Raw genomic sequence first — 27,234 nt, forward strand, 5'->3', positions numbered from 1 at the left:
AAACTCGGACTTTCTCATCTTTCAACAAGAATACCGCACTCTCTCAGTATTCTCGTTTCTTCACATATGAAAAGTCGGATGTTCTCGAACTTTTCTCTCGGCATACGCGTATCAAGCGAAAACACGTGTCGCGAAAACATCTGTGGTTGCCTAGCAATCCATGCGTCCGAGGACTTGGCGCGGTCACGGGCCCGGTTGCCTAGCAACGCGACCTACGCGCTATGCCGCGAGTATACACTATCCGACCGCGCTGCGAATCTCACAATTAATCGAACATATGCGAGCGTCACGCTTCGAAAAACAACATCATTGATAGCAATCAACTTCGAACATATCTAAATAAATTATTTATTTATTTATTTTTATAATGAAACCCGAGTATCTACGATTCTTTTTCCGAACCCGGCATCCGATGAGCATTTCCGATTTCCCGACCTACATCCCCGCTTCTGCATCGCTCACTATCCGACTGCGCAGGAACGTACCGTTACAATTGAAATATATAATTTGACTAAGGTGGACTTGTAGCTCAATGTTTATAGGACTATAATTTGGCGTCAATTATTGATATCAAAATATCTCTTTTATACAAATTTTATACATTATTACAATTTGAGTTAGCAATATGGAAACAAAAAAATTTTTTTTAAGAATTAAGGTAGTATGGTTTGGATCACAATAGGAAGATTCTTCATTGAAAATCTTTTTTAAAGAATTAAAACTACTACTACGTGAGTTAGAATAAACAGATTCTTCAATGAAGATACAAAGATACGTATCACTTAGATTCTATTTTCATAAAATAAAAGATATTGCCAATTAGATTTTATTTTTTAATACATATCACTTAGATTTAATAGAATAACATAATTTTTATAGTAGGATTATAACTTGGCGTCAGTTATTAATATCTTTTATACAAATGATATCGTTTGAGTTGAGTTGGAATGTGGAAACAAATTTTTTTGTTTTTTAATTAAAACTAGTACTATTTGAGTTAGAATAGGAAGACTCTTCAATACAAAGATACTAGCACTTAGATTTTATTTTTAGTTTAATCACAACTAGAATTCAGCTAAATATGGCAATTTCATTACATAAATTTTTTTTAAAGAATTAAAACCACTACCGTGCGGGTTAGAATAAAAAAGATTCTTTAATTAAGATTAAAACGTCTCGCTTTCCCGCGCGGATAGCGGTCAGTCGGTTACCAGGTGGGGAAGTGAGGACGTTGGAGACAGAATTAGAAGGATTGCAATTAGATCGTATGCGTGATATAAGTTAACAATCGTTTATTCGAAACTAATAACAAAGAAAAAACAATGAGTAGTGCCGGATGGATATGCACAAATAATCAAAAGAATTGGCCGAATAGAATTGGTGAACAGCGATCGGCGCGTGTTTACACGTTTTTGCATGAATGAGGGCTCCGGCGATCGGCGCGATACTAAGCTCGCGGCGCGTAACTCGGTGATGCGGAGTGCACGGGATGCGCGACGATATCGCACATTGTCGCGGACCTTTAAATTTGGCAATTTAAATCGTGTACGCTCGAATCGCGGGCGGTGATGTCATTCGCGAGAGTAATTTTCACGGAGAATGAGTATACCCGTGCTCTCTTTATTCTCGCGAGCGGAGTCGCGAGAGCTCGGACTGCCGAATGTACTCGGCCGGCTGGGGTGTGCCTCAGTCTTGGCGGAAGGCTCCGGAGTGTTCGCCGAGTTGTAAATATGTTAATAAACATATTTGCATAACGTTTCCAACATCAGCTTTGGAACTGTTGACAGAGACTCTCAAGATATTGCTCCAATTCTATGGCGTTGTAAGTGTGACATTATATTCATCACGTTCCACCTAATAATTTAATTCCTAACATGGTAACTGTGCGTAATTGTATTTACTAATGACCCGAAAGGGAGTCGAAATGTTTGGAAATAACCATTGATTAAAGACTTTGTAGAAAATTTATTCGCATGTTACTTACTGTGCTTGACTCCTACAGTCCTGATATTTTTTTATTAATTTTTCTATTCTTTTGAATTAATCTACTACGTGCCTACGACTGGTTCGAGATCGGGCTCTCGCTCTGACGCACACATTTTTACTTTAGAATACTCTTCTTTCTTATTTATTCTTATAATTTCGTTTATTTCTGTTATTTCTGTTGTATTCTAGATTCTAGATTAGATGTATTTATTTGATTGACACTTCTATATTTCTTTGTTTCTTAAGAAAAGTTACAAAATCGACGATTAAAGATAAGAATTTATAAAACAGAAAACATAAAACGATCCGTCACTTCGTACGGTCTTGCGCGATGCTAGCTCGTCGGATGTCTGAATTCGGGCGCAAATGGACGTGAAACTTTTGTTTTATGATGGTTTTATTTATTTGTAATTTATTTGTAATTTATTTATTTTCGTTTTAATAAACTGTGTTACAATAATTGAATTTATACAATTGATAGAGCGCAAGTTGCAGCATAAGTTATTCGCTTGCATCATACGCGTTCGTACAATGATGGGATAATTGGTGCGAGGCACAGCAGTGCGGTAAAGCCAGAATCTCGGCGTCGCGATTGTTGACGTAATCGATTATTAATGGTCGCGGTAAACGAACGGTTCATGGACTTTCGCTATTCGCGATAGGTGGATGTGCACGGGTTTTAGCGATCGCGGTAAGTAAACGTTTTACGGTTTTTCTTAGAGTGCGAAGGATCAGTCTAAAATGCGAGTCGTGAGCGCGATTTTTGCGAATACTGATGCGTATGACTAATGTCATATTAATGATTCGACTTGGTAACATAGCGGAATATTTTCGGATGGAGGCAACGTACTCATCACTCCGTTGTTTTATCGTTCGGTAGGTCGGGAGTGGATCGGTCAATAACTCTTGTTGCGGATACGCTGCTTCTACGCTACAATATTCGGCGTATTGATTACGGGATTCTCAGATGCTAAGCTGGTGCACAAAAACTCTTTACTAAAGGAGTGAACACGCTATCTCGTTTGCTTCTCCAATTAACGGATTCTAGGCGTATCGAAAAAAGATTTAATTAACTGCCAGTAACTTTTAGTATGTGTTACGGACGCACAACTTCTTGATTTCATCAATTTTCTCAAGAATCGGTTCGGGCTAGTGAGAGTTAACTCGGCGGATGATTTCAAGGAAATCGAAATAACTCTAATTATTTGGGATCAGTCCTTTTATATTCTGCAGATTGATAGTTCAAACGGATTTGATAATTTTCAGTTTAATCTGTGAATATTATTTTCCGATCGAAGTAATTAGTAGTTGTTATTTTAATTGCCGAGCGGTTCGGCTAATTTCAATTATGCTTAGGTATTTTCGACACTTTACAAATCAATAAAGACACCACTTAATTGCCCATAGGCTGCGGTCTTTTCACGAAAATGACGTGACAAGATTTATTGGCGCATAACGCCTTTTATATCCGATGGATGGTTGGTTGGGCAACTATCCGGTGAATGGATGGTCGAAATAACGATGTTGGGATGCGTTGCAGACATATATATGCCAATGTTTCATTATATTTAAAATCTAGTCAATTTGAATACAATTGTGATAAAATTTGAGATCTTATTTTCATGTACCTGATTATACAATGCTTTCATCCTACTTGTCATGTTGTTCGGCATCTTTTATACCTCTTCTTAATATTATTCAAAGATTAATAAAGAAATCTGTACGTGAAATTTATTAATAATATCACTGTGATGTTCTTCACCAATGTCTACAAGCTTCAAGTAACCTAAAACAAAAATAAATGAGGTATATTTAAAAATATGCTTTACACAACGAATAACCTTAATGACTATTTACAAATCTTATTGATATATATTTTTGAGAACAAGATCATTCTCAATTTTTTAAAAAAATATATTTAAAAAGATTTCATTAGCAAATTAATTATAATATCATTTATAGTAATTGAATATTTTCCTAAGAGAGCGAGCGTGGCACAGTAGACAGCATAATTGATATAATACACTAGAAATCCCGGTTTCGAGTCCCGATAGGGCCAAAATATTTTCATACGCTGGTATTTCCTCTCGACGGTCTGGCAAATTACAAGAGTCTTCTTGTCCACAGAACCTCTTCAAAAATTTGTCATTCGGAACCGGTATTAAAAAGTAGGTTCCCTATGCCTGTGCATCACCTGCGCACCACAGGCACATAAGAGTGAGGTAGAACAGGCCCTAAAAATCTATACAAAAGTAGAAGAAGAAAAAGAATATTTTCCTATCATTTCTTGATATATGCAAGTTATCTTAAAATTAAATAAATATTTAAACAATCAAATTTCAATTAAATTTTACAAGTATGTTATATTACATCCAGAGGATTCCACAATTCTTTTCCTCGCAAATTTCTATAAAGTTTATTAGTAGATTAACAAGGGGGGTCCTAAGCCCCCCTGGGCGAGAGGGGGTGGGGGGAGAGGGGTCATAGGCTCCCCGGAGGGTTTGTATCCGGGGGGGGGGAGGAGAAGATGGATTCCTCTGGCGGTCGCCGAGAAGTTTATCGTCGGTAAAGATGGTTTTCTTTCCTCCTGGCGATCGCGGAATGGTTTCCCTTAGGCGGTCGCGTGGTCGGTCGCGGGGTGGTTTCCCCTGGCGGTCGCGGGGTGATTTCCCCTAGACGGTCGCGGGGTGGTTTCCCCCTAGATGGTCGCGGTCACGGGTGGTTTCCCCCCAGACGGTCGCGGGGTGGTTTCCCCTAGGCGGTCACGGCGTTTTCCGCGGGGCCTGTGTCTAGGCATTTTCTGCGGGGTCTAGCACATCCTGTTCTGTAGGATGTCGCGTTTTCGACGCTGCCTTAGAGTATATATTTAACCAAGGGTATCGACGATGTATCGTCAGTTTGCGAGATGGAGAGTCAGTCTAATGTTCCGGAGAGTCAATTGAAGGATCCGGAGATAATATCGCTCTTAGACGAACTGCTCTTAGACGATTATTTCGAGTTCTCGAGAGAGATGGAACGAGAGGTGGTGGAACAGGAGAAACGCGCGATGACGATGGAACGAGGGAGACGATTGAACGGGAAGAGGAGGACGGCGGAAGCCGAGAGCGACGCGATCGACTCTCTTGAGTTGATGCGTGCGATGTGGACATCTATGCGTTCGACGATGTGTAGTTTGCGGCTGATGATGGCGTTTTTGTCTAGACATCTGGCGCTTCGTCGAGGAATGGAGTCGATCGCGCATATACGCGAGGCCGAGCGTATGAAGAATGCTATATGTATCGTCACCGACGTGTGGAGTCGGAAAGGCCCATTGAAACTCGTACTGTTCTGAGGAGAGCATGGTTCGCTTCGTCGAGAGTTCCGCGACGCCGGACGAGCGCGCGTCGCTCATGGAGATCGAGATAGCGAGGGAGGTTTCCTCGAGTTGGATACATGAGTACGAGAAGTATTTTGCGCGTCTGGATATGGCGAGAAGGAGGAACGATGAAAGTTGTGATAGCGGTTTAAACGCATTATTCGCGTCCCTATCTGGAGACAAGGAGGAGACTGATTGATTCGTTCAGTACGTGACGAAGTTGAAAGATGGGCGACAGCTCGAGGCGAGATCTCCGGGCGAAAAGGGGACCGATTGCGAGTTGGTTCGAATGTACGTGTATAACGTCAAAGATATAGTTAAGAAGAAGAGACGTAACTGGAAATACGCGAAATTGAGAGTTCAATTTTTGAACTCCGCGTCGGATCGGAAGAAAGAGTTAGTGCGACAGTTGATAGATCGGACCGCCGACGATCTGGGAAGAGTGCCCGAAGTGCGTGGGGAAGCGAGAAACGTCGAGTGCGACAACGAATAGGGATGTATTGCTATGACGCTCGCGCGAATTATCGCGAGAGATTGATTGTGATAAAAAGTGCGAATTTGCGCGAGTATATGTCTATGTCTATGGCTATGTAATAAGATATATATATATATATATATATATATATATATATATATATACTAATTGAATATATGTATAAGAATATGTATAAGAATATGAATATGTATACGAATATGATGAATTCGTATAAATATATGTTGAGTAATAAAAAAACAATGAATATATGTACGAGATATGCTGAAATAAAAAAACAATGTGATTAATGTTGCCATTAATACGCATCGTTATTGCAACGATTAATTAATCACGAGAGAGATACGGACTTTCCTTTCTTTTCCTCGTTCGTTTACATATCGTAGAAACGAGAGGCGGATCTGTGATGCGCTGAAACGAACGAATCGCATTTGGGCGCGCGCGCTCACTTCGAGGAGACAGGACCGATAATCGCTCTACTTATACTTGATAGCGATTCGATCGCGCACAGTGATCGATATGATTCCCCTATTGACGGACAAACGCGATATTCTCAATCTATTCGCTAAACAATTGTGACCCGAGGATCGTTCTCGTGCGCGATTTCGACAGATACGTGGAGCTACCGTGGAACAGATTACTCGATTATCTGAGAGCTGACCCTGAAGTGCAATGTTGTCGCGTGTGTCTAGAGCATTATAATCGTCCGTGGCAACGATCGCACATAGACGATCCTGCGCTTCTTATCAAGAATTATAGCGAATGCTTAGCGGCGCGGGATTACTCGATATGGCGATAAACGCGCTTCCCTTCGAACTACATATTCCCGGATATGATGATCGAAACGACATGTATCACCGAACTGTAATGTCGTGTTAACAATTTACGATTTATATCATATTATATCATATTATATCATATTATATCATATTATATCATATATCAGATTGTTTTAAACTATTATATCATATATTAGATTGTTTTAAACTATTATATATATCAGAATCATTACTTATATCATTACTTATATCATATTATAATCAGATTTTTTTATGGCGATTGGGAGCATAGATATTGATTTATTATACTTTTTACTATCGCTATGTTGATGATATAGCTTTGGCCGTCCCTCATGGTAAAATCAAAAATATTCTCGGAACATTCAATTCTTTCCACCAGCGTCTACAATTTACTTGTGAGGTTGGTGGGAGGGAGTTGAGTTTTTTGGAGATACCATGAAAGTTGTAAATGGAGTTATGCACTTCGATTGGTACCATAAGCCGACCTTTTCTGGGAGATATTTGAGCTATTTATCACAACATCCCTTATCCCAGAAGAGAGGCATAGTTTATGGCTTGGTAGATAGAACCTTCTTCTTGTCGCACCCTCAATACCAACAAAAAAATTTAGAATCTATAGTTTCCACATTGCTGAGTAACGATTATCCTCTCAAGTTTATATTCAACTGCATAGCTCGGAGATTAAAAACTCTATTGCATAGGAAAGATGATATACTAAACATTGACAATGAATCTAAGGACAATGACAAGAAAACTAAATGGCTCACGTTGCCATTCAACTCAGCCATCGTAAGGAAAGTCTATTAGTAATAATCACGGTACTAAATTGTCCTTCTTTAGCCTGAATAGATTGGAGAGGATAATCCGAGCTCAGAAAGACAAGAATCCCTTGGAAACATATAAAAATGTTGTTTATAAAATCGAATGCGACAATTGCGAAAAATGTTATGTCGGGCAGACCAAGAGACAATTGAAGATTAGATTGAGCGAACATCGTAGGAATATTAAATCCGTCATTACAGATTGGACTCTAATGACGATTTTTCTTGGGACAGAGTTAAAATACTTGAGACTGCGAAAAACGCTTGATTTCGGAAATGCTGTTTATCAAATTACAAAAAGATAACACACTAAATCTACAGATAGATATAGAATGCCTTCATCATTCGTACGTCTCTGTTCTCGACAAATTGTAATTTTTATTGACCTTGTTTATGTTTTTAATTATTGTTCCGATCAAATAACTTGTTTTGTTTACCACTTATATACACTATTGGACGATCTTTTGACTAGCACACTTGGCATTTTCGTAATATCTTTTATAAATTTGACTTTATTTTTTGTAATTTCATTCGACGAAACGTTTCCTATTTTATTCACTTTTCAACATTATGTATGGCTTAGTTCTTCAGTAGTAAGTGTAACTATTTTAAATTACTTAACTCTATCGGTCGATTTTCAATTATATTGTGTGTGGCTTCATTAGGGATATGTATAAATATCTCTCACAACATGGCAACCGGCGTGGGCGACACACCATTTACCTTACCACATTAGAGTGCAGTCTTAACCAATTGTTGTTCACTGAAGGTGGCTCAAACTTGAGTCGAAACATTTGAAGATTCATTGAAAAAATTATACAATTAATTGCGCACTTCTTATCGCGCCCTTCTCATTGCCCCTTTGTTTGTATTATTCTTTTATAATATTCTATCGCTCGTATCACTTACATACATGCTTGGGGAAGTACAAATAAAAAAACATTTTTTACAATATCTCTCATTTTATTTCATCTCAATCTTACATCCCAAAGAACAGAGCAACTGATAAGTTCGCAATTGATAATGTCGTTACGATCAAAGGCATCGCTATCGCGTATGACTCTCGAGATATTCTCCGTATTCTTAGCGGTGGATGCGATATCCTTGAAACGCGCCAATTTCGCATCGATCTTTCTTAATCTCTCTCTCTCTCTCTCCCTATCTCTCCCTATCTCTCTATCCCTATCTCTCTCTCAACGAGATAACGAGTCGGTTGACAATGCAATGCTCGAGCTCGAACATGTTATTCACCATTTCCTTCGACATGATCAAGCGAGTCGCGAACGTTTCCAGGCGTAATATCGTCAGGTTGTTGATTCTTCTGAAACGCACAGTCATATTTCCGATATGCGACGGGACCGGAAAGAATGGTTTTCCGTTGGTACTCTGCAGATACTTCGAGAGAACGTGTCGTTGCTCGAAGCTGCCTCCACGTATCGGGCGACATCGAGATCTCCTTGCCATGACTATCTCCCAGGATAATGTTCACGCGCGAGAAACGAGGACGTTCAAGAGTGACGCATACGTTGAGGAACTTGAATCCCGTCTTAGTCAAGGGATATTTTCGTTCTAGAACTCTGACTTGATTATTTGTACAACCGACGTTGTTATAACTCGACGCGATCGGCCTGTCATCGTCGAGCGTTCTCTTTCTCTTTCTCGCGTCATCGCTCTCGTCGACTCGATGCGTCTCGGAACTCTGCTAGAATGACATTATTATAAATAATCCGGGAAAAGCAAGTTTGTGAAAATTAAGAGCCTCCGAAAATTACAAGAGAATATTCGAAATAGCTTTTAAAGAGGTAAATACGTAAATCTAATTTACAATTAGTTAAAGAACTGTGCATATTACATTACAAAATTATTTTCTTTTTTTCTGTTTTACCCTTTACATCATAACTTGAACTTTTATTGTTCCTTGTAGAATAGGTAGAATAGGTAGGATATATGTAGAATAGGTAGGTAATATGTAGTAACAGGATGTTGACAGCATGAAAAGGAATAAAGCAATATCATAATTATACATATATAATTATATATACCTGGGAAAAAAGTTTATATCTAATTATATATAATTATATATAATTTTATCATATTAGATCTATTAATATTACAAATTATATGCAATTATATATTAAAATTTTTTTCAGGTAAAAATTTTATATCTAATTATATACAATTATATAAAAATCTTTATAACTCCATGTCAAATTATATGAAATTATATTGAAATTTTTTTCGAAGAAAAAGTTTATATTTAATTAGAAATGATTATATCAAAATACTTACAACTTCAAATTGAATTATACAAAAATATATTTCTTTTTCAAATAGAAAAATATACATTAAATTATATATAAAAATTTACATAATATAAAATAATTTACATAATATAATATAAAAATTTACATAATATATTATGATGCATCAAACTAGGTATAATGATAACATCCAAACGAGAGACATTTCCGAGCTATTACGAGTTTAATTGATATTGTATTTATACATATATACATATATACGAATATACACAATTTACGAACACATAATTTCAATCAAATATAAAGAATCCTTAAGGAGAATTTTAAGTTTAATCTAATTACACTAGTTTACTTTACGAAAAACTTAATATTTTATATATGAGATTATTCATATAAATACAAATATTATAAATAAATATACTTATAAAAATATATTAGTTTTTCATATTTACCACAAAAATGGACCCATTAAAAACTTGATCTAATTGTATTTAAAAATGTATAATTATATCTAATTTTATATATATATATATATATACTCAAGTAGCAAGATGACGTCATTATGACGATAATTTAAGGTCATTTCTCATCATTCGACGTCAGTGTACTAAATAATGACGTAAAATAAATGTAACATTTATCACGAAATATTATCGTCATTTATAAATTTCATAAATATATCGTCATTTTTAAATCAGTTTTAATGAATAAATAATGAAATAATATTAATTATCTTTCTTAACTAACTATAATATAACTGTAATATAACTAAATAAGAAAAATATTTCTCATATTTAATACAGTTATTAACAAATTCTTTAACAAGTAAATAAAATATATACAACAATTTATAAACATTTTCATAAGAATAATGATTCTTATTAAACATAGGTTCACGGTTCTATATATGTAATTAAATTATCTACAAGAAATACATATGCAAGAATTACATATGAGATTTTAAAATTGAGACTATATTTATACAATATAGTAATATTCATTAATCAGATATATAGTAATATTCATTATCTATCATATTTTAAGCAGAGATCCCGCAATCACTTATATGGTCATTTCAATAGCAAGTTTCATCCCAATACTGAGGTTAAGCAATATCGAGCAGGATCACCAAATGGAGGGGTGACCAGTTTTAGAAACATGCGATAATACGAGATAAAAAATGTTTCATCACTTTCTCTCATTTTTTTTATTTATTTTCTGTAAGGGTATTTTATGTCACATATATTATAGATTTTCAGTACTAGCAGTCAATATCGGAACGCAATCGATATTGCAATTTTGTCGTCATAAGTATGCATAATTTGATTTGTTCATATATTAGGTGTACAAAAAAGTTCTGAGCTTTTTTTGTAAAATTCAATCTTTATTCAAAAACAAACAAAAAAATATTAATCAGCGAAATATTCTCCGTTTGCATCAATGACCTTTTGACATCTTTCGAGCAGCTTGCGAATTTCTTGATAGAAGCTCACCGGCTTCGAAGCGATAAAGTCATCAATGCATTTTCGTATCTCTTCAAATCTCACGAAATGTGTATCAGCCAAATGATGCTGTAGCGACCGGAATAGATAGTAATCGGAAGGCGCCATGTCTGGGCTATACGTCGCGTGCGAGAGAAGTTCCCAACCTAACGCAAAGATATGGTCCTGAGTCGCTTTCGCAACATGTGGTCGAGCATTTCATGAAGCAAGATCACTTTACGACATCCTTGGCCAGTAAATGGCCTCTTTTTTTCTAATGCATCGCTCAAATTGGTCAATTGTTGTTGGTAACGGTGTGTCGTGATTGTTTCACCCGTTGTAACAACTCGTAATACAACACACCTTCCCACCAGATACAGAGCAAAACCTTCTTGGCGTGGATATTGGGCTTTGGCGTCGATATCGAAGGTTGACCAGAGTCAACCCATGATTTTCTATGTTTAGGATTATCATAAAGAATCCACTTTTCATCGCCTGTAATGATTTTGTGCAGAAAATCTTTTTTCCGGAACTTTGAAAGCAAAGTGAGTGCAGTGTCACGCCGACGATTTTTGTTGTCTTCGAACAATTCATGAGGAACCCATCTGCCTTCCTTCTGAACCTTTCCCATCGTATGTAAACGTACGGAAATGGTTTGCTGCGTAACGCCAAGCTGTTCTGCAAGCTCCTTTTCAGTTTGCGCAGAGTTTATATCCAGCAGTGCTTGCAATTCGTCCGTTTCAATCTTTTGAGGGCGTCCAGCACGCGGTTCATCTTCATCTTCATCTTCAAGACTGAAATCTCTTTGGCGAAATTTTTGATACCATCTTTACTAGGTATACTACACCGATTCTAACTCAGAAGCGTTGAGGGGGGGTGCGGATGTGCGGGGGGAACTGTGCGCAACCGAGGAGCTCCGGAGAGGGGGAGGGGAGCGGCGCGTGTTGGGCGACCCAGTGTCATTGAACGTAAACAGCGTGCGATTGAATCGATGATTGATGCCTTCAGCACCGTGATAAATAATTACGAAAAAATAAATAACGAAGATGATATAAAAAATTGGACAGGGCGCGTGGATAAGACGTCAGAGAGGGGGGCGCCACCGCCGCTGCCGCCACCGCCGCCGCGCCCGCCGCCATCGCCGCGCCCGCCATCACCGCCGAATAAAAAATAAAAAAGAAAAAAATTAAAAAAAGACTCACCAGGTTGAGGTAGAAAGTCACTTAAAAAAAGTCACTTAAAAAGTACAAAAAAGAAATGTCCAAGAAAAAAAATGTCACGTAAAAAAATACACACAAAAAAAATGTTTAATAAATCCAAGAAAAAAAAGCACTCAGTCACTTTAACAAAATACACACAAAAAAGAAAAATGTTAATAATCCGTGAAATAATTTTACTCCCGGATTATTCGCAGAAGGGGGACTTCATCCATATACCGCGGGATTAACCCGCGGGGGAGAATTCTAAATTCTTGTCTAAATAATTGTCCTCCTCTTCCTTCTCTTCCTCCTCTTCCTGTGCCAAAGCCAATGAACGAATATATTCGTACAAGGGTATTGCCCATGGCAGTTGCGCAACACCAACGAGAGGGTTGTTGTCAATGTAATAAATAAGTTGTTCCTCCACATATACCACAAAGTTACCACGGTATTCTGTTCCGTTGAATCTTGCGCAGATAATGACGCGTGGTAATGCCATTGCGAAGACGTTGCACTCAAAGTTCTTCACGCAAAAAGCAATTGTTTTTCGCGCACCAGTGATTCTTCGCGCACAAAAATTATTATCGAGGCCACGAAGACGTTTCAATGCCTCCACAAGACTCATTGCATGAGACTGAACCGGCGTGTCAAGAGAAGCACCGATACTCCGGCTGCTATAAATAAATCGGGGAGACCTATAATGGCTTTTTTTCGTAGAAATCGACGTACGTGTCGCGGCGAGTCAAGAGAAGCGCCGATACTCCGGCTGCTATAAACAAATCGGGGAGACCTATGATGATGATGATGTTCCGATTTAGACAAAGAAATTGTCGATGATATATAATGGGTCATGGGGTGTGCAGGATCACAGTAGATGGAAGTCTAATGTGAGAAAGAGAGAAAAGCTGACTTGCATACAAAAAAAAACGCAAAAATATCGCGTAGTGTCTAACGTTCAACGAGAAGAAATGGCAAGTGAAAAGACATCGCAGGAATTTGATTATTTGGCATATATTAGAGATTTATTAAAAATTACTTATTCAACTGAAGCAGTAAGTATATTTATTCACATGTATCTTTTTAATGTTTAAAAATATTATTAAACTCAATATTGTAAAAAATATTAAACTCAATATTTTTGTAATTTGACAGACATTATATCTCGATGGTATCTCAGTTGTGGAAACTGTACAAGTACGGAATCTTATAAAAATTCAGATACGCCACCCGAATGGGGTACGTAACTTTTTCTCCTTTTTTTCTTTTTTCTCTTTTTCGTCTTTTTTCCTTTATTTGATATGTAATGTATTGTGTGAAATTGAGATTTTTTTATTATTTTTTGTAGTATTTATGCACATATGATATCAAAATTAATGGCTTTATGAATATTAATCATCGGCGGTGGATACGGTATCAGCGTTGCCAATACAAGGAGTATTTATACTTTTTATGGGAAGAAATTACTCGCAAGGACGTATTTGATTTGCAGAAACTCTTTGGTTTACGTCCATATGAAAATGATGAAGAAGTGTGGTGAACATTTTCTACAGGATATTCTCATTATTTTGAATAATTACATAATTGAATAATTACATAAGTAATAAAGATCCACAAATGAATGTATATACAATAAATAAAAGTGCATTGTATGAGTTATTCTTTTGCATTAAATAAATATTAAAAAAATTTTTCACTTTTTTAAATCGTGATTCAATTTCTTTGTCATGTCCATGACCGACACACTGACCTACATTCCTGCTCGACGCGCGCGAGTCACCCCGGCAAGATAAACTTCTCGGCGTTATATGATAAGAAGCGGTACGTCGATCGTTAGAATTATCAACGCATGGGAAAGAAATAAAAAACATAATTCGTATATCATATTTATTTTATTCATGGTTATCTGACCACCAATTAAATAATTTGAATACATTTTGTAATGCGCAATTAGTATAGTGATATCCGCATCGCATAATATTATCAGCGTCCAGATTGTTTAGAGAATCTAAAGTCTTCGTAATCAGCATCCAGAGTCTCGATGTACACGTCATCACACGCTCATCATCCAGAAGCAAATTCTACAGCCATTGTCGTTTTTCGTGTCCCTTGACATATACGACAGCATCGCTGTCATCGTCGTCGTCGTCGTCGTCGTCGTCGTCTTCTTCCGTTTCATGCACAGCCTTTGTAATTAAACTCTTAGCTTTGCTGTATGAAATCGTTCCGTCACCCCATCGCAGTCTATGGTGATGACGTATCACCCAACGTGCGCAAGACTTGTCGGCACTTGCGAGGAAATGCCATGGTATAGGGCTTGCGAAAATATAGTGAGAGAGAACGGTCCGTTTTCTGAGAGGGGCAAACTCCTTTACAACAAACTGTCCTCCAACGAGAAAACCTTGCAGGTCTACGAACGTTGGCACGACCATGACGAGCAATTTTTCGAGACTGCGGTCGATTTCGATGTATCGTAGATTTTATTGTCTCTCTCTCTCATGTGCCAGCGATGCTCTTAGGTGATCTTGCGTACAACATTGGTCAACGGATTGTAGTGAACCACGCGATCGTGTATAATGAGATAGTACGCGGTGGTATTCATCGGTACGTTCTCCTTAGTCTCAAATTCCAATCTCACGTCCACGGTTGCGCTCTTGACCGATTCGTTTTGTCGAGAACAAGCGATGATTACGAATGGACCATTATGTAGAAAAGACGTGACGGTGAGACTCGGCTCGAGATACTCGTATCCGTAGTAACCTTTGCAGAAACGCGCGTACGTTTCATACAACACGGACCATCTGTTTTTGTCGAAATCAAGATGCATATCGTCGTAAGGATAACATTCCGAGTTCAGATAGAATTTCACGTTGGTTAAGTTGCAGTCGTCGAATCGGCTCGTGTCCTCAGCCATGACATTTTTGCGACCTGTTTGCAGAGCAAAGATGACGTATCGCGGTTTCTCGAGCTGAGTAGCGATCTTGATGGCCCACGAATGCTTGGTTGTACGCTGTAACAGCGGAAACTCGTACAGATCCCACGAGCGAAAAGCCATGCTCAAGTATCGTCCGCTCTCCAAAGTGCGCAACATCGATAGTTTTTTTATCTCGCTCAATAACACGTGCGGCATTCGCCATTGTATCTTGAATAAGTCGACCACGGAATCCAACGCCGAATTTCCCAACAGGCAATTGTTGTCGTTACGAGATCGTATCAATTCGTGACGAGCGTTGATTATCACGCGTCTGTAATCCTCGCAAAATCCCAACAGTGTGTAGAGAGGTACGCAAAAATTAAAATATCCATCCGCGCTAGTATGCGCATCCCAACCGGCATTCCTCAGAATCACGCTTCTGTCGGATGATGTCGTTACGTAATGTTTGAGCGTGCTGGTTACGCCCACGTTTCTGTTACGATCAATCTCCACACCATCAAGCTCGTATCGAATCTCATCGAAGGAACGCGACAAAATTATTTCCCAACACCACATCAGATCCCTCGACAACTCTGTTCTTCATTAGTTTTCTCTCGATATATAGAAAGCTTTCGTACGATAATGTGTACAGATCCTGTTGCTGTATAGGTATTCTTATCTCATCGCTGTACCCGAACGTCGTATTGGAGAACGGGTTGTACGCATGAGTCTCAATCTTGACGATGCGATAGTTGAAGATTGGCTCGTCTTCGATGTTTAGGATATCAGTCATTTCACAAGTTGCGCACCGCGAATCCTAAAGCTTGTAAAAATTTAACGTTCGACGCGTTAAGTTTCTTCCTCTTCTTGACGCAGCCGAATGAGCGAATATTGTCGATCGATGTTTTCTTTATAAAAGATGCGTTATCTCTCTGCGTATGCTTCGCTTCGTTCAACACGAGCATCTCAAATGTCACGCTCGCATTATCGCTGTCGCCATCGTACGTGCAATCTGACGGTGATCTCTTCTCCTCTGAAATCGAGCAATCGTCCGTTCTGGTCAACAATGCGTATCGTTAGCTCCGTAATGCTCCGTACGATGACTGGCAGGTAAATGATCTGCATCGGCCTTTCCGATATCTTATATCCTGACGGCACGCTCGGCGAAAATTCGTGTATCGTGTGCACACTTTTGTCGTTGCTGTATGCGCCCGCGATCACGTTGCATTCTACACGGATAATGTTTACGTTCATTATGTTGATCGACACGTCCGATTCGTGCCACCTTCGCGGTTGCAGTATACGCCTTGAGAAACCCAGCAGCGATCCAATGTTATGAGACTTGTTAAAGTTTATTCTGTAGGCGCATTTAATCTCACACCTCATCGTGTTGTAATTTGCGCGGAGCACTATCGGGTATTCTCCAATCTCGTCATCGCCGCGCGCGGTGTCACCAGCATTACCCTCGGGCGCGTCGCGTCGCGGACGTTTCCGTAAAATCTCACGTTTCAAAAATTCATTTATGGCATGCAGTTCATATGACCCCTCGGGAATCGTAATTTCTGCATCGTCTTTGCCAAAATAAAATGTATTGTTCGAAGCGTTTACATTCGGTATCGTGTGATAAGTCTCCAAAATTGTTAGACCAAGCTCGTAGTCATCGTCACTCAAATCTATGGCTAGAGAGTAATTTGTCGCGAGAACGCTGCTCTTCCCGCTCAGTGTAAGCGTCAGCGTCATGTTGAAAAAAACGTTCGACGAATACTGAGACGCCGCGACATTTTGTCGGACTTTATAAATTCACGCGCGTCGACCGTTTTGGAGAAGAAATCACAAGTACAGCTGTCCGCAGACGCTCTGATCGTACGTCTGATAGGACGTTCGATTGTACTCTATCATAGCATCGTCTCCGAAATTTCGTATCAGTTCCTTGGGCGGTCGAAGATTACCAAAACTGTCAAAGTACACAACGCGATTGTTTCTCTTTGCGTACGCTACCCAATGAGTACCGGGGCCCGTCGTGTCGTCCAGATTTACGATACCATTTTCATTTCGACGCGCGCCGCTAATCGGTAATGCGTCACGCATGAAAACCTCTAAAGTACGGTACGCGCATACGCTTCGCCAGCTGGTCCAATTGTACGTTGATGGTTACACCCGTAGGTATTTTTATTGTCTCTTTGGCGTTTTTTTTCTTTTTTTCTTTTTTTCGCTGTTACGCCTCGTCCGCCTTTGTACGGGGCGAGATACAGTCCTCGTCCGTATTTGTACGGAGCGAGATACAGTCCCGGCGTTTCCATCGCGCGACGTTGCAGTTCCTCGAGTGGACGTTGCGCGACTTTCCTGTCGTTTACCGCCACGCTGGCCGCTCCGCCAATTAAGGACCCGAGAGCGCCCAAAATTGGCAAAATCGGTAACACACCTCGTTTCGCCGTTGGAAGTATTCGTTTCTTTTTTTTGCCGGCTTTTTTCTTCGCCTTCATATCTATGCCGATCTTGGTCTTGGCTTTCATCGCTGCCCAAACGGCTGCAGCTGCAGCTTTCTCGCTCAGAGCCGAATCTCTCGCGATGACGCGTCCTAAGGCTTTATCAGCGAGTACCTTGTCCGCCGCGTGTCTGTCGGTGAGATCGTTGCTCTGAGAATACGCAATGTCATGTTCACGGCACGCCGCGTCCAGTGGATTTATGCCCGTTTCACCTCTGGCTAATCGCTTTTTCAGCCGAGTACCCGGACCGCAAAACTGATAGCCGGGGATATGTAGTTCGAAAGGAAGCGCGTTTATCGTTCGATTGAGCAGGCCTCCAATGTAGCCTTCGTTTGACGCTGCTGCTAGCATAGGCCACAATCCTTTATCTTCGGTGCAAGACCATCTATATGATCTCGATCCCACGATTGATTATAATGCTCGACGATAGGTTTGAACCTCCAAATCCGCCTTTATATACTCCGGAAGCTTGTCTCATACGTGATCGATATAATTACTGCACACGCGTAACAGTACGACCTCCGGTATATATTGCAACTGCTCAGCGCTCAAATCCCGAATATCAGAGAGATGCGACAGCGCGAGATACATTTTTGCTACTGAGCGATTCGTGGTTTCGCGCGTCTCTAAATAGACGTTCGATCGAAGCCTAGATAACGCAGTGCGAACATGAAATTTGTACGGCAGCCGCTGACGATACGCGTCGCGAACTGTGACGAGAGAGCGCGAATGATGGGAGACATCGCGACGGAGCGCAAGCACGGTGAAATGTTACCGAGTACTACGCACCGCATCATTTGCGGATCGTCGAATTGCAGTAAAACCAACGTTCTCATAAGCTTGCTCGAGAGTCCGCACGGTGTACGTTTTCGAGAACGTGTACGTATACTCGAAATCGCTGCAACAACCGAAATATCGATACTTGGAAAATTTACTAACATCGATAGAAGAAATCGGCTACGTTCTCCAACAACAGTGACGTCATTCCACCGAGCGAGGCACGTCCCAATTCGATCTTCGTCTTCGACGACGTTGCGTGCGATAACCAAGATGCTGTGAGAGAATATTTTTCGATGGGCCGCCACTCGAACGTCGATTGCTTCTAGCTCTGTCAGACGTACGCGAGGATACCTAAACATCTGATACGCGACAATGCGAACCTGCTGATTCTGTTCAAACAGGATGGTACCAACTTGAAACATGTTTACAACGATCACGTGAATACCGACATGTCATACGATGAATTCTGTGCGTTATGCCGCGATTGTTGGCAGCGCGAGTATGGATTTCTAGTGATAGATAAGGACAGTCCGCTTATCAATGGGCGATACAGAAAGGAATTTAACAAGTTCGCGGTATCGTAACGTGGTTAATCGATGTCGATACGTGGAGCAGGCAACATGGATAACACCAAAGATCGCGAGAAAATAGCGAAACAGATTGCGAAAACGAGCGATTCGATTCGCAAAAAATATCGCGCTTTAAAAATTGGTAAAATAGCTGAAGATACAGCGTTGGAGAAACGCTTCAAGCCCATCGTCGAACCTCTAAAACAGATTGTTGAAAAAACCGAGGAATCTCAATCGATTGAAAGAGAAGCAAAGGATCTCGGTATTAAGAAAAAACAAAAACGTGAAGACAGCGATGACGACAACAATAACAATACTACAATACTACAATTACTACTACTGACAAGGATTCATATTGGACGGATGTTGGATGGTTGAAATTAACGCCGCAGTTTAAAAAACGATGTACAACGAAAGAATTGAAAGCCGCGTCAGATTCACTCGTGTTCGAGTCTACACCGATATAACCATCGAAAAACCCACCGAAAGAACCATCGCTATTCCTGCAAAAGGAAGATGTTTTCGAAACAAAAGACGTCAGTGAACCGTCATTCGAAACAACCATCAAACAGAGTCTGCAAACGCAACAAGGTCGAGAGGCGTTGCATAATCAGCTGGGACCATTAGGGCAAAAGTACGTAAGCCCTCTCCTCGATAATAATGGAAAAAACGATACATTTGATCGCGTATACGGTGTTTATTTCGATAAAAACAGTGGTGCGATGCTTGGTGACAAGAAATTTGACGTTGACAAAAATGACTCCATAATCATAGACAATGTGAGATACAATGATATACCAGGATTGTACGAATTGATCTTCAAGAGACTTCCCGATGACGCGGTTTTTATCGAGGATGACAAACAAACGTATAAAAGTATATTATTAACAACAAATGCTCATAGACGTGATCATAGCGCCCATAATCCCATCAAGGGCAATAGGGGTTCCAAATATATTAACATCATCGCTCCGCTCGTATCTACGTATGGAAGTAGCGGGCGTAAAAAGGGTGCAGGCGTGAGTAATATACCAACCGCCATGAAGTTAAACGACAACAAGATCGATTACGTGCATTGGGACGATCCCAACGAACTGGTGGATCGACTCCGATTGCTCGACGCTTCGCACCGAGCTGGTAATAACGCTCACGACAACGAGATGTGTCGATCATCAAGGAACTTCGCGAAGCCGGCATTATTATAAATTAATCGCGTATCGACGAAACGAGCCAGTCGATTAACGTCAGTGAGGAAAAAAACAATTTTAAATTGTATATCTTATTTACTATTAAACATCGTTGAAACATGCGATCTGATGGACGTGAAAAAAATGTTAGCTCCGAGAGGCGACGACTCGTTGAGGAATTGCACGCTCCGGCGAGGAGAAATTTTCCACGAAGACGTGTCATAATTCGGGGATACGACGATCTGTGGCAGGCTGACATTGTCGAGATGCGTCCGTACTCGAGTTTCAACAGAGGTCATCACTACATATTCACCGTCATCGATGCGTTGAGCAAGTACGCCTGGGCCGTACCGCTCAAGAGCAAGGTCGGAAGCGAGACGGCTAACGCTATCGCTAAGATAATTCGAAAGAGCGGAAGATGCCCGAGAAACTTGCAAACGGATATGGGAAAGGAATTTTACAATGCCGATGTGCAAAAACTCTTGATAAAACACAACGTTAATCATTATTCCACGTATACGGTGTTGAAGGCATCGATCGTCGAACGATTCAATCGCACGCTTAAGAACGACATGTGGAAGATGTTTACGCTCAACGGCACTTACAAGTGGTCGACGCGCTACCGCGTCTCGTGTCAGATTACAACGCGCGCAAGCATCGCACTATTCGGCATGCGACCCGTTGACGTAACTCCCACGATCGCCAAAAAACTCTTGGATACGGTATACAGCGCGATAAAGATCGCAGGTCCAGCAAAATTCAAAGTAGGCGTATCGGTACGCGTGAGCAAGTACAAGACAATTTTCGAAAAAGGTTACACACCAAATTGGACCACCGAGGTGTTTAAGATCGTTAAAGTGCAACGTACTAATCCCATAACTTATCTGCTCGAAGACTATCGCGGAAAATCGGTCGCGGGCGCGTTCTACGAGCACGAATTGCATCGCGCGACTCATCCGGATGTGTATCTCGTGGAGAAAGTACTACGCAGGAAGGGAGACAAGGTTTACGTCAAGTGGCTGGGATTCGATAGATCGCATAACTCATGGATAAACAAAAGCAATGTGATTTAATTCATTTTTTCTTATTTTTATGTATTAAAAATAATGTATTAAAAAAATAAATATACACTGTATACATGTATACAAAGAGTTTTTATTATTTTTTTCTTCCATTACATTTTTTAAACTATACATGTATGCAACTTACGAGAACACATGTAAAACTACATGTATAACTACATGTTATAAACAATATATGTATTAAGCCGAGTATACATTAAATAAATTCAACAAAAACATAACAACAATATATGCATAAAGCTGAGTATACATTAAATAAAAAATAAAAAGAAGAGAGAATTAAATTTAATTCCTCAGCAAGCAGGATCTTGGTTGCTATTATATATAAAATAAATTTGAACAACTAAATTTTATTGTAAAAACTACATATAAGAACTATAAAAAATACATACATCTATATTACATATAAAAGAGTATCGTATAAAACTACAAGAATACCATACATACGTTCATACATACATACATTCATAGATATGATACATAGGTGCGTACATACATACATACGTGCATATATGCATACATATAAACTATATAAAAAATATAAAAATATATGTACATTGTATAAACATGTATATATATATATATATATATATATATATATATATATATTACAATGGAATCTGCTAATGTCCCCACGGTAACGTCTCCGTCGAATCCGGTACGATGTCGGTATCGTTTGTCGTACGGACTCAGAGCGATTTTCGACTCGGACACCGTGTATACTTGGTGTAGCTTGGATCTTATACACGACTGACGACGAGTCATTTCGATTTCTTCGTTCAAGCATCGCGTATAATCGTCGAACGTTATTGTTCGCGTTACGACGTTATTCTTTACACCTTTCGCCTTTTTAATGTCTTTTCTGCCGTCCACCCTCACCGCATACATCTTCGCTCTGAGTCCAACGAATTCCGTCATTATCGCACCGTTATTCTCATCCTTCATTAGACCGGGTACTTTTTCATTCGCGAGAGGCATCCCGTACGCGTTGTCCGTCGGATAATCGCTCGTATCGAATCTAGCGATATCGCGTTTCATCACCTCGTACACATCATCGCACTCGATGTGATATACGAGACTGTCCGTGTCGGTGTACATGATCTTACATTTCTCGCGATACAGCAGTGACATGTATTCGTGGTGAAATTCATACAAGCAGCTTTTCGATATGTCGAGTATACACATACCCACGTAAATCGGCTTGTTGAATTTTACCTCGAGTTTACGCAATTCGACGGCGATTAAGTTTTCCGCAAAGACGCTGCGGCTGTGGAAATTTGGTTTCGCGATCATTGCCTCCGCGCCATACCGTCCGTCCCATTTGGTCAAAAGTTTAATGTCGACGTGATTGCGCACATTTTCCATTGTTTTACCGAATACCGCGTTGTTCATTAATTTGTACAAATTTTTCTCAAAATCATTTTTCGCGTTCTAAAGTGTGTATTGAGTTCGATGTAATCGCGGAGCCAGGCGGATTGAGCAAATTCTAGTACGCGATATATCTTTGCGATACGAAGACCATGGCGCGTACATTGCTGTAGGTTGCGATAATGGATGACATACCGCTTCTTATCGTATAACATCGCGAGAAGTTTATCCTGCCGCGTGCTGGGTGGTTTATCGCGCGTCGGACAGAAAGGTAAGTCAGTGTGTCGATCGTGCAAATGATGCGGATACTCGAGATTGACCTCGAGAATATAATCCGTAGACGAATCCGGAGCGATCGCGCTCGCATCAAAGTTCTCAATGTCTTCCATCCATCGAAATTCGGCATAGGGCAGCGGTTGACACATCGCTCATCCGTACAGATTATTTACGTCAAAGTACATAAGGTATGACGACGGTTTCGACGGGTCGTACGAACGCATGTACTTATTACTGACCTGCGCGTATCTGCCGGAACATTGACTGAGACCATCGCGTATACCGCGTTCGATAACATAACCATATCGATGTCGGTGAGCAACTCAAATATTACGCGCGTATGTTTCAACATGGCGTGCCACGTGAAACCTGGCAATGTGTAGTAATGCGCGGGATCGAATAATAACTCGCGACGCAACTTTCGCGGAAATTTTCGAAAACGTCGGTCAATAACAAGACATCGGTCTTGAGATATAGATCGCTGTATTCGCCGAGCGTTCGGATGGAGAATCGCTGCCAGACGTTCACGGCGTGCGCGTAATCGTTCTCCGACACCGTGTCACCGAGCTATAGAACGATTCGCGCGGTGGTAGATGCGTGTCCAGCTTGTCCGCGCGATCCACGTATTCGTACGGAAAGATACCTTTGCGCATCAACAAATCAAAATCTTCGTTTGATATCGTGGAAAATTCGGAATGTAAAATTTTTAATTTTTCTTTCGTTAGAAAAGATGCTAATTTATCAAGGCTAATATTTAAAAATTTGTACGAATCTATGAATCGCAGGCGTACGCAATTTCGCGAATCTGATCTCTCGGTGGTATCTTGAACATGTTTTGTAAACGGAATATATTTTTCTTTTGTTATCGGCAGCACGTCGATCTTGCCTTCGAGCGCTGTAGCTATTTCCGTGATGATAAAGTGCGCGTCATAACCGGATAAGTTGTGAAATATTATGGGAATGCAATATGAATCTTTATAATTTAGATTACAATTTGAATGCGCGGGACCACGGTAACGACCGGTAAAATGGCAATGATCGCGTACCCGCGTCCAAGTCCGCGTAAACGATGAATGGAAGTCGTTCCTTATTCGTGTGGTTCTTGAATTCGAGCCATTTGTCGTCCTCGCTCGGCAGTCGGATGGCGCAATCGTTCATCTTTTCGCAGTCCGTTGTATGTGACTGCAATCTTTCAGACGAACTGAAGTAATGCCATCGCCAAACGAGAGATCCATTGTCTCTACTAGTACTCGCGTACTCACCACCAACGTGTACGAAACGTCTTTCTAGTTGTACTTTTGCACCCGCGATCGTCGCCACCGCAGATTGTCTATTTGCAACGGTGAGTCGAGGACGCTTAACACGGCTATGTTCCTCGAGTTGTTCGATGCACTCCTCACATTGTTGCAACCACGCGAAACACTCCACCAAGGTAGCGACTTGGCTACACTGCTCCAGCAGCTCGCGTTCCACTCGTTCTAGGTGTTCCATATTGCAAAATCTTGATTTTTTTTAAATTGTTGTGCTGTCTCATCAAAACAATTTTACATTTTTTTACTTTCTTTTTTTCTTTTCTCTGTAGCTGCTTTAACTCGAAGCCAATATATAAAGCGTTGTATTTCCGACATGTCCGGAGATTGATGGGAATAGAACAACCATATATGATTATCCTCGCTTTTTGGAATTATCTCTGCTACTTTTTGCCGCGAGAGAGGTAGTAATATATTGTATGCGTGTCCTCTATAATGATAATATGTGCACGCTTCCAGAATTATTTCCGCTCTCTTAGAAGGAGCGGAGAAGCAGAGAATCGAATTGTAGCGTCCCTTAACTCTTGGACTAGGAATCGGGAAATGGGGAGTTGAGGTATAGTGTCTCTTTATAAAATACACCGCCACGTTCACTGATAGATGAGAGATTGAATATATCCCATAACGAAGAACTTGTTAATTCTTCCAATGACTTTTCCATATTGTTTTTATATCACAGCACACTCTTCCACGGAGCACTTGCATATGCCTCGTTCACAATGTTGTCTTTTTTCAATTTGTGCAAATTGGGCACATGTTGCATGGCATTATTATACAGACGGACTGTTGGCAATTGGAGCAAAATGTGGCTGTTTAGCCACGGCTGTTTAGCGCATTGAGAGTATCTATCTCGTGCTTCCTAATGGCATACAATACTCCAATGTCAGTGTCCGCCAGACGAACCATGCATCGGCACACAGAGTTAGTGCACCACCCGTTGAATAATAAAATTGTATTGAACAATACTTTTTATTATTATTCAACGCAAGGAGTTCCGAACGGGTAACAATTTTTTCTGCATAATCCGTAAGGTCATTACTTTGATCACTTACGTAATTGCTATCGTCAGACAACGTGTGCTCTTCGTCTTCAATATCAATGTCAATATTGTCAATATTGTCAATCTCTATTTCTTCTTTATTTTCAAACACTTCGTCCACTATATTCACAAAGTTTTGCTCATCCATATTAAACACATTTTCTATATTTAACACATTATCCATTTTCACCGTCAACTATTTTTTTCACACACATTAGACTTCCATCTACTGTGATCCTGCACACCCCATGACCCATTATATCATCGACAGTTTCTTTGTCCCTTTGTCGGAGCATCATCATAGGTCTCCCCAATTTGTTTATAGCAGTATCGGCGCTTCTCTTGACATGCCGCGACACGTACGCTGATTTCCGCGAAAAAAGCCATCATAAGTCTCCCTGATTTGTTTATAGTAACCGGAGTATCGGCGCTTCTCTTAACACGCCGCGACACGTACGTCGATTTCTACGAAGAGCTATCTTTTCGCGGGCTTTTCCTAGAAAAAAATTTGAACGTCATCGCGCTCCTTTGCGAACATATCGCTACATGTTTGATTGCAACAATGAAATTCCTAGAAAAAGGAGGGAAGGAGGGGAGGTTAACGGTTTGCCATGTCAAAAATTTACACGATCAGTCCTCCATCGAACGATCTGCACGACAAAAAAGGTACTCCGCTCCTCCATCATTCGAACAACACGCAATGTATTCCGCCAAAGGAAACAGCGTACCGTACAATGGCGAAAAACAAAAGAAGGAATGTAACGCGTAAGTTTCAACTGCATTTTTTATTTTTTTCTCTTTTTTCCAATATTGTGCAATATTATATATTTAATTTCCACAGTATTTCGGTGGAGCGTCGAGCGGTGCGCTTACTGAGCAGACGTTACACTCTGACGGCCACGGGTTACAAATATTTGGAAATTGGAATCAACGTTAGTCCACCAAGCTACGTGGAGATCGCTCTGGGAGATCATCGGGGACAGGAATTGTTACTGTCTCTCGAAACGTGGAAGGGACCGCTCTACGAGCAGCGATGAAATATCTATAAATTGCTGCTAAACGATTACAAAGACAATTTTATAAGCATCGGACCGTTAACCGTCAGAGTTTACCTGATGAACGACGTTACACTCGTACGTCTTGAATCTTTGAACGTACGCGTAACGATGATCGAATCGACGTTACGTCGAATGTTTGCTCTGAACGTATCGATGTGACGTTCGATCGACTCGTCAGATTCGTCGATACGATCGATACCAAGTATACGCGATTCTCCAACATCGCGTCTGTTGTAACAGATCCCGAGGAAGTGCCGAACGCGATACGCGATTGCGATATCTTCGATAGACGTCAACTCATCGATTGCGAGCTGATAGCTTTAGTTTTTAGTGTATAAGAAAAAAACATGTGAATAAAAAAATTTCACACTTAAAAATGTATTCAATTTGTTTAAAAATATAAACATATATAATATGCAAAAAACATGTATTTCTTTCATTTCTTTCTTCCCCACCATAAAATAATTAGAAAAATAACATTCTCCATAAGAGAGAGAGCCGCAACGGAAAAAATAATATATATACGAGAAAGAGATATTTATTTTTTACTCGGCGGCGGTGGCGGCGGATGTGGCGGTGGCGGGCGCGGCGGTGACGGCGGGCGCGGCGGCGGTGGCGGCGGCGGCGGTGACGGCGGGCGCGGCGGCAGTGGCGGCGGCGGCGGTGGCGGCCCCTTCCTCTGACGTCATATCCACGCGCCCTGTCCAATTTTTTATATCATCTTCTTATTTATCTTTTCGTAATTATTTATCACGGTGCTGAAGGCATCAAT

General features: G+C 40.4%; 3 protein-coding genes and 2 long non-coding RNA genes across 10 annotated transcripts in view; 4 read left to right on the plus strand and 1 right to left on the minus strand.

Annotated features, from left to right (window-relative positions):
• LOC105423790 (transmembrane protein 114) overlaps positions 1 to 27,234 on the minus strand; it is a 517,194-nt gene that overhangs the window by 402,765 nt on the left and 87,195 nt on the right. For all 4 annotated transcript variants that reach the window (XM_089081259.1, XM_089081256.1, XM_089081257.1 and 1 more), the window contains one exon: positions 3,615 to 3,772. Coding sequence is in view for 2 of the 4 variants with exons in the window: in XM_089081256.1 (XP_088937382.1) it covers positions 3,615 to 3,659 (45 nt within the window). In the remaining 2 variants the exon portion in view is untranslated. The remainder of the gene's footprint in view (positions 1 to 3,614; positions 3,773 to 27,234) is intronic.
• Positions 1 to 27,234, plus strand: part of LOC148935632 (uncharacterized) — a 136,116-nt gene that overhangs the window by 91,852 nt on the left and 17,030 nt on the right. The window lies entirely within an intron of this gene.
• Positions 4,889 to 5,925, plus strand: LOC148935636 (uncharacterized). The gene is made up of 2 exons (XM_089081073.1): positions 4,889 to 5,314; positions 5,550 to 5,925. The coding sequence occupies exons 1-2, from the start codon at positions 4,892 to 4,894 to the stop codon at positions 5,832 to 5,834; spliced, it is 708 nt and encodes a 235-aa protein (XP_088937199.1). The 5' UTR covers positions 4,889 to 4,891; the 3' UTR covers positions 5,835 to 5,925.
• On the plus strand, positions 13,089 to 14,099 carry LOC148935637 (uncharacterized). The gene is made up of 2 exons (XR_016140164.1): positions 13,089 to 13,632; positions 13,742 to 14,099. It is a non-coding gene; the product is annotated as an uncharacterized LOC148935637 (long non-coding RNA).
• On the plus strand, positions 25,967 to 27,011 carry LOC148935638 (uncharacterized). Its single transcript, XM_089081042.1, has 2 exons — positions 25,967 to 26,169; positions 26,246 to 27,011. The coding sequence occupies exons 1-2, from the start codon at positions 25,967 to 25,969 to the stop codon at positions 26,439 to 26,441; spliced, it is 399 nt and encodes a 132-aa protein (XP_088937168.1). The 3' UTR covers positions 26,442 to 27,011.

Source organism: Pogonomyrmex barbatus, unplaced genomic scaffold, assembly GCF_055798465.1.
Source record: "Pogonomyrmex barbatus isolate J1 unplaced genomic scaffold, ASM5579846v1 scaffold4, whole genome shotgun sequence".
Taxonomy (NCBI): Eukaryota; Metazoa; Arthropoda; class Insecta; order Hymenoptera; family Formicidae; genus Pogonomyrmex; species Pogonomyrmex barbatus.

What these genes read in the sequence shown, in the direction of transcription:
- LOC148935636 (XM_089081073.1), top strand. Translation starts at nt 4,892, where the DNA reads ATGGAGAGTCAGTCTAATGTTCCGGAGAGTCAATTGAAGGATCCGGAG. An exon ending in CATTGAAACTCGTACTGTTC is followed by an intron (nt 5,315 to 5,549) that starts TGAGGAGAGCAT and finishes TGATTCGTTCAG; the next exon opens with TACGTGACGAAGTTGAAAGA.
- LOC148935638 (XM_089081042.1), top strand. Translation starts at nt 25,967, where the DNA reads ATGAAATTCCTAGAAAAAGGAGGGAAGGAGGGGAGGTTAACGGTTTGC. An exon ending in CAAAAGAAGGAATGTAACGC is followed by an intron (nt 26,170 to 26,245) that starts GTAAGTTTCAAC and finishes TAATTTCCACAG; the next exon opens with TATTTCGGTGGAGCGTCGAG.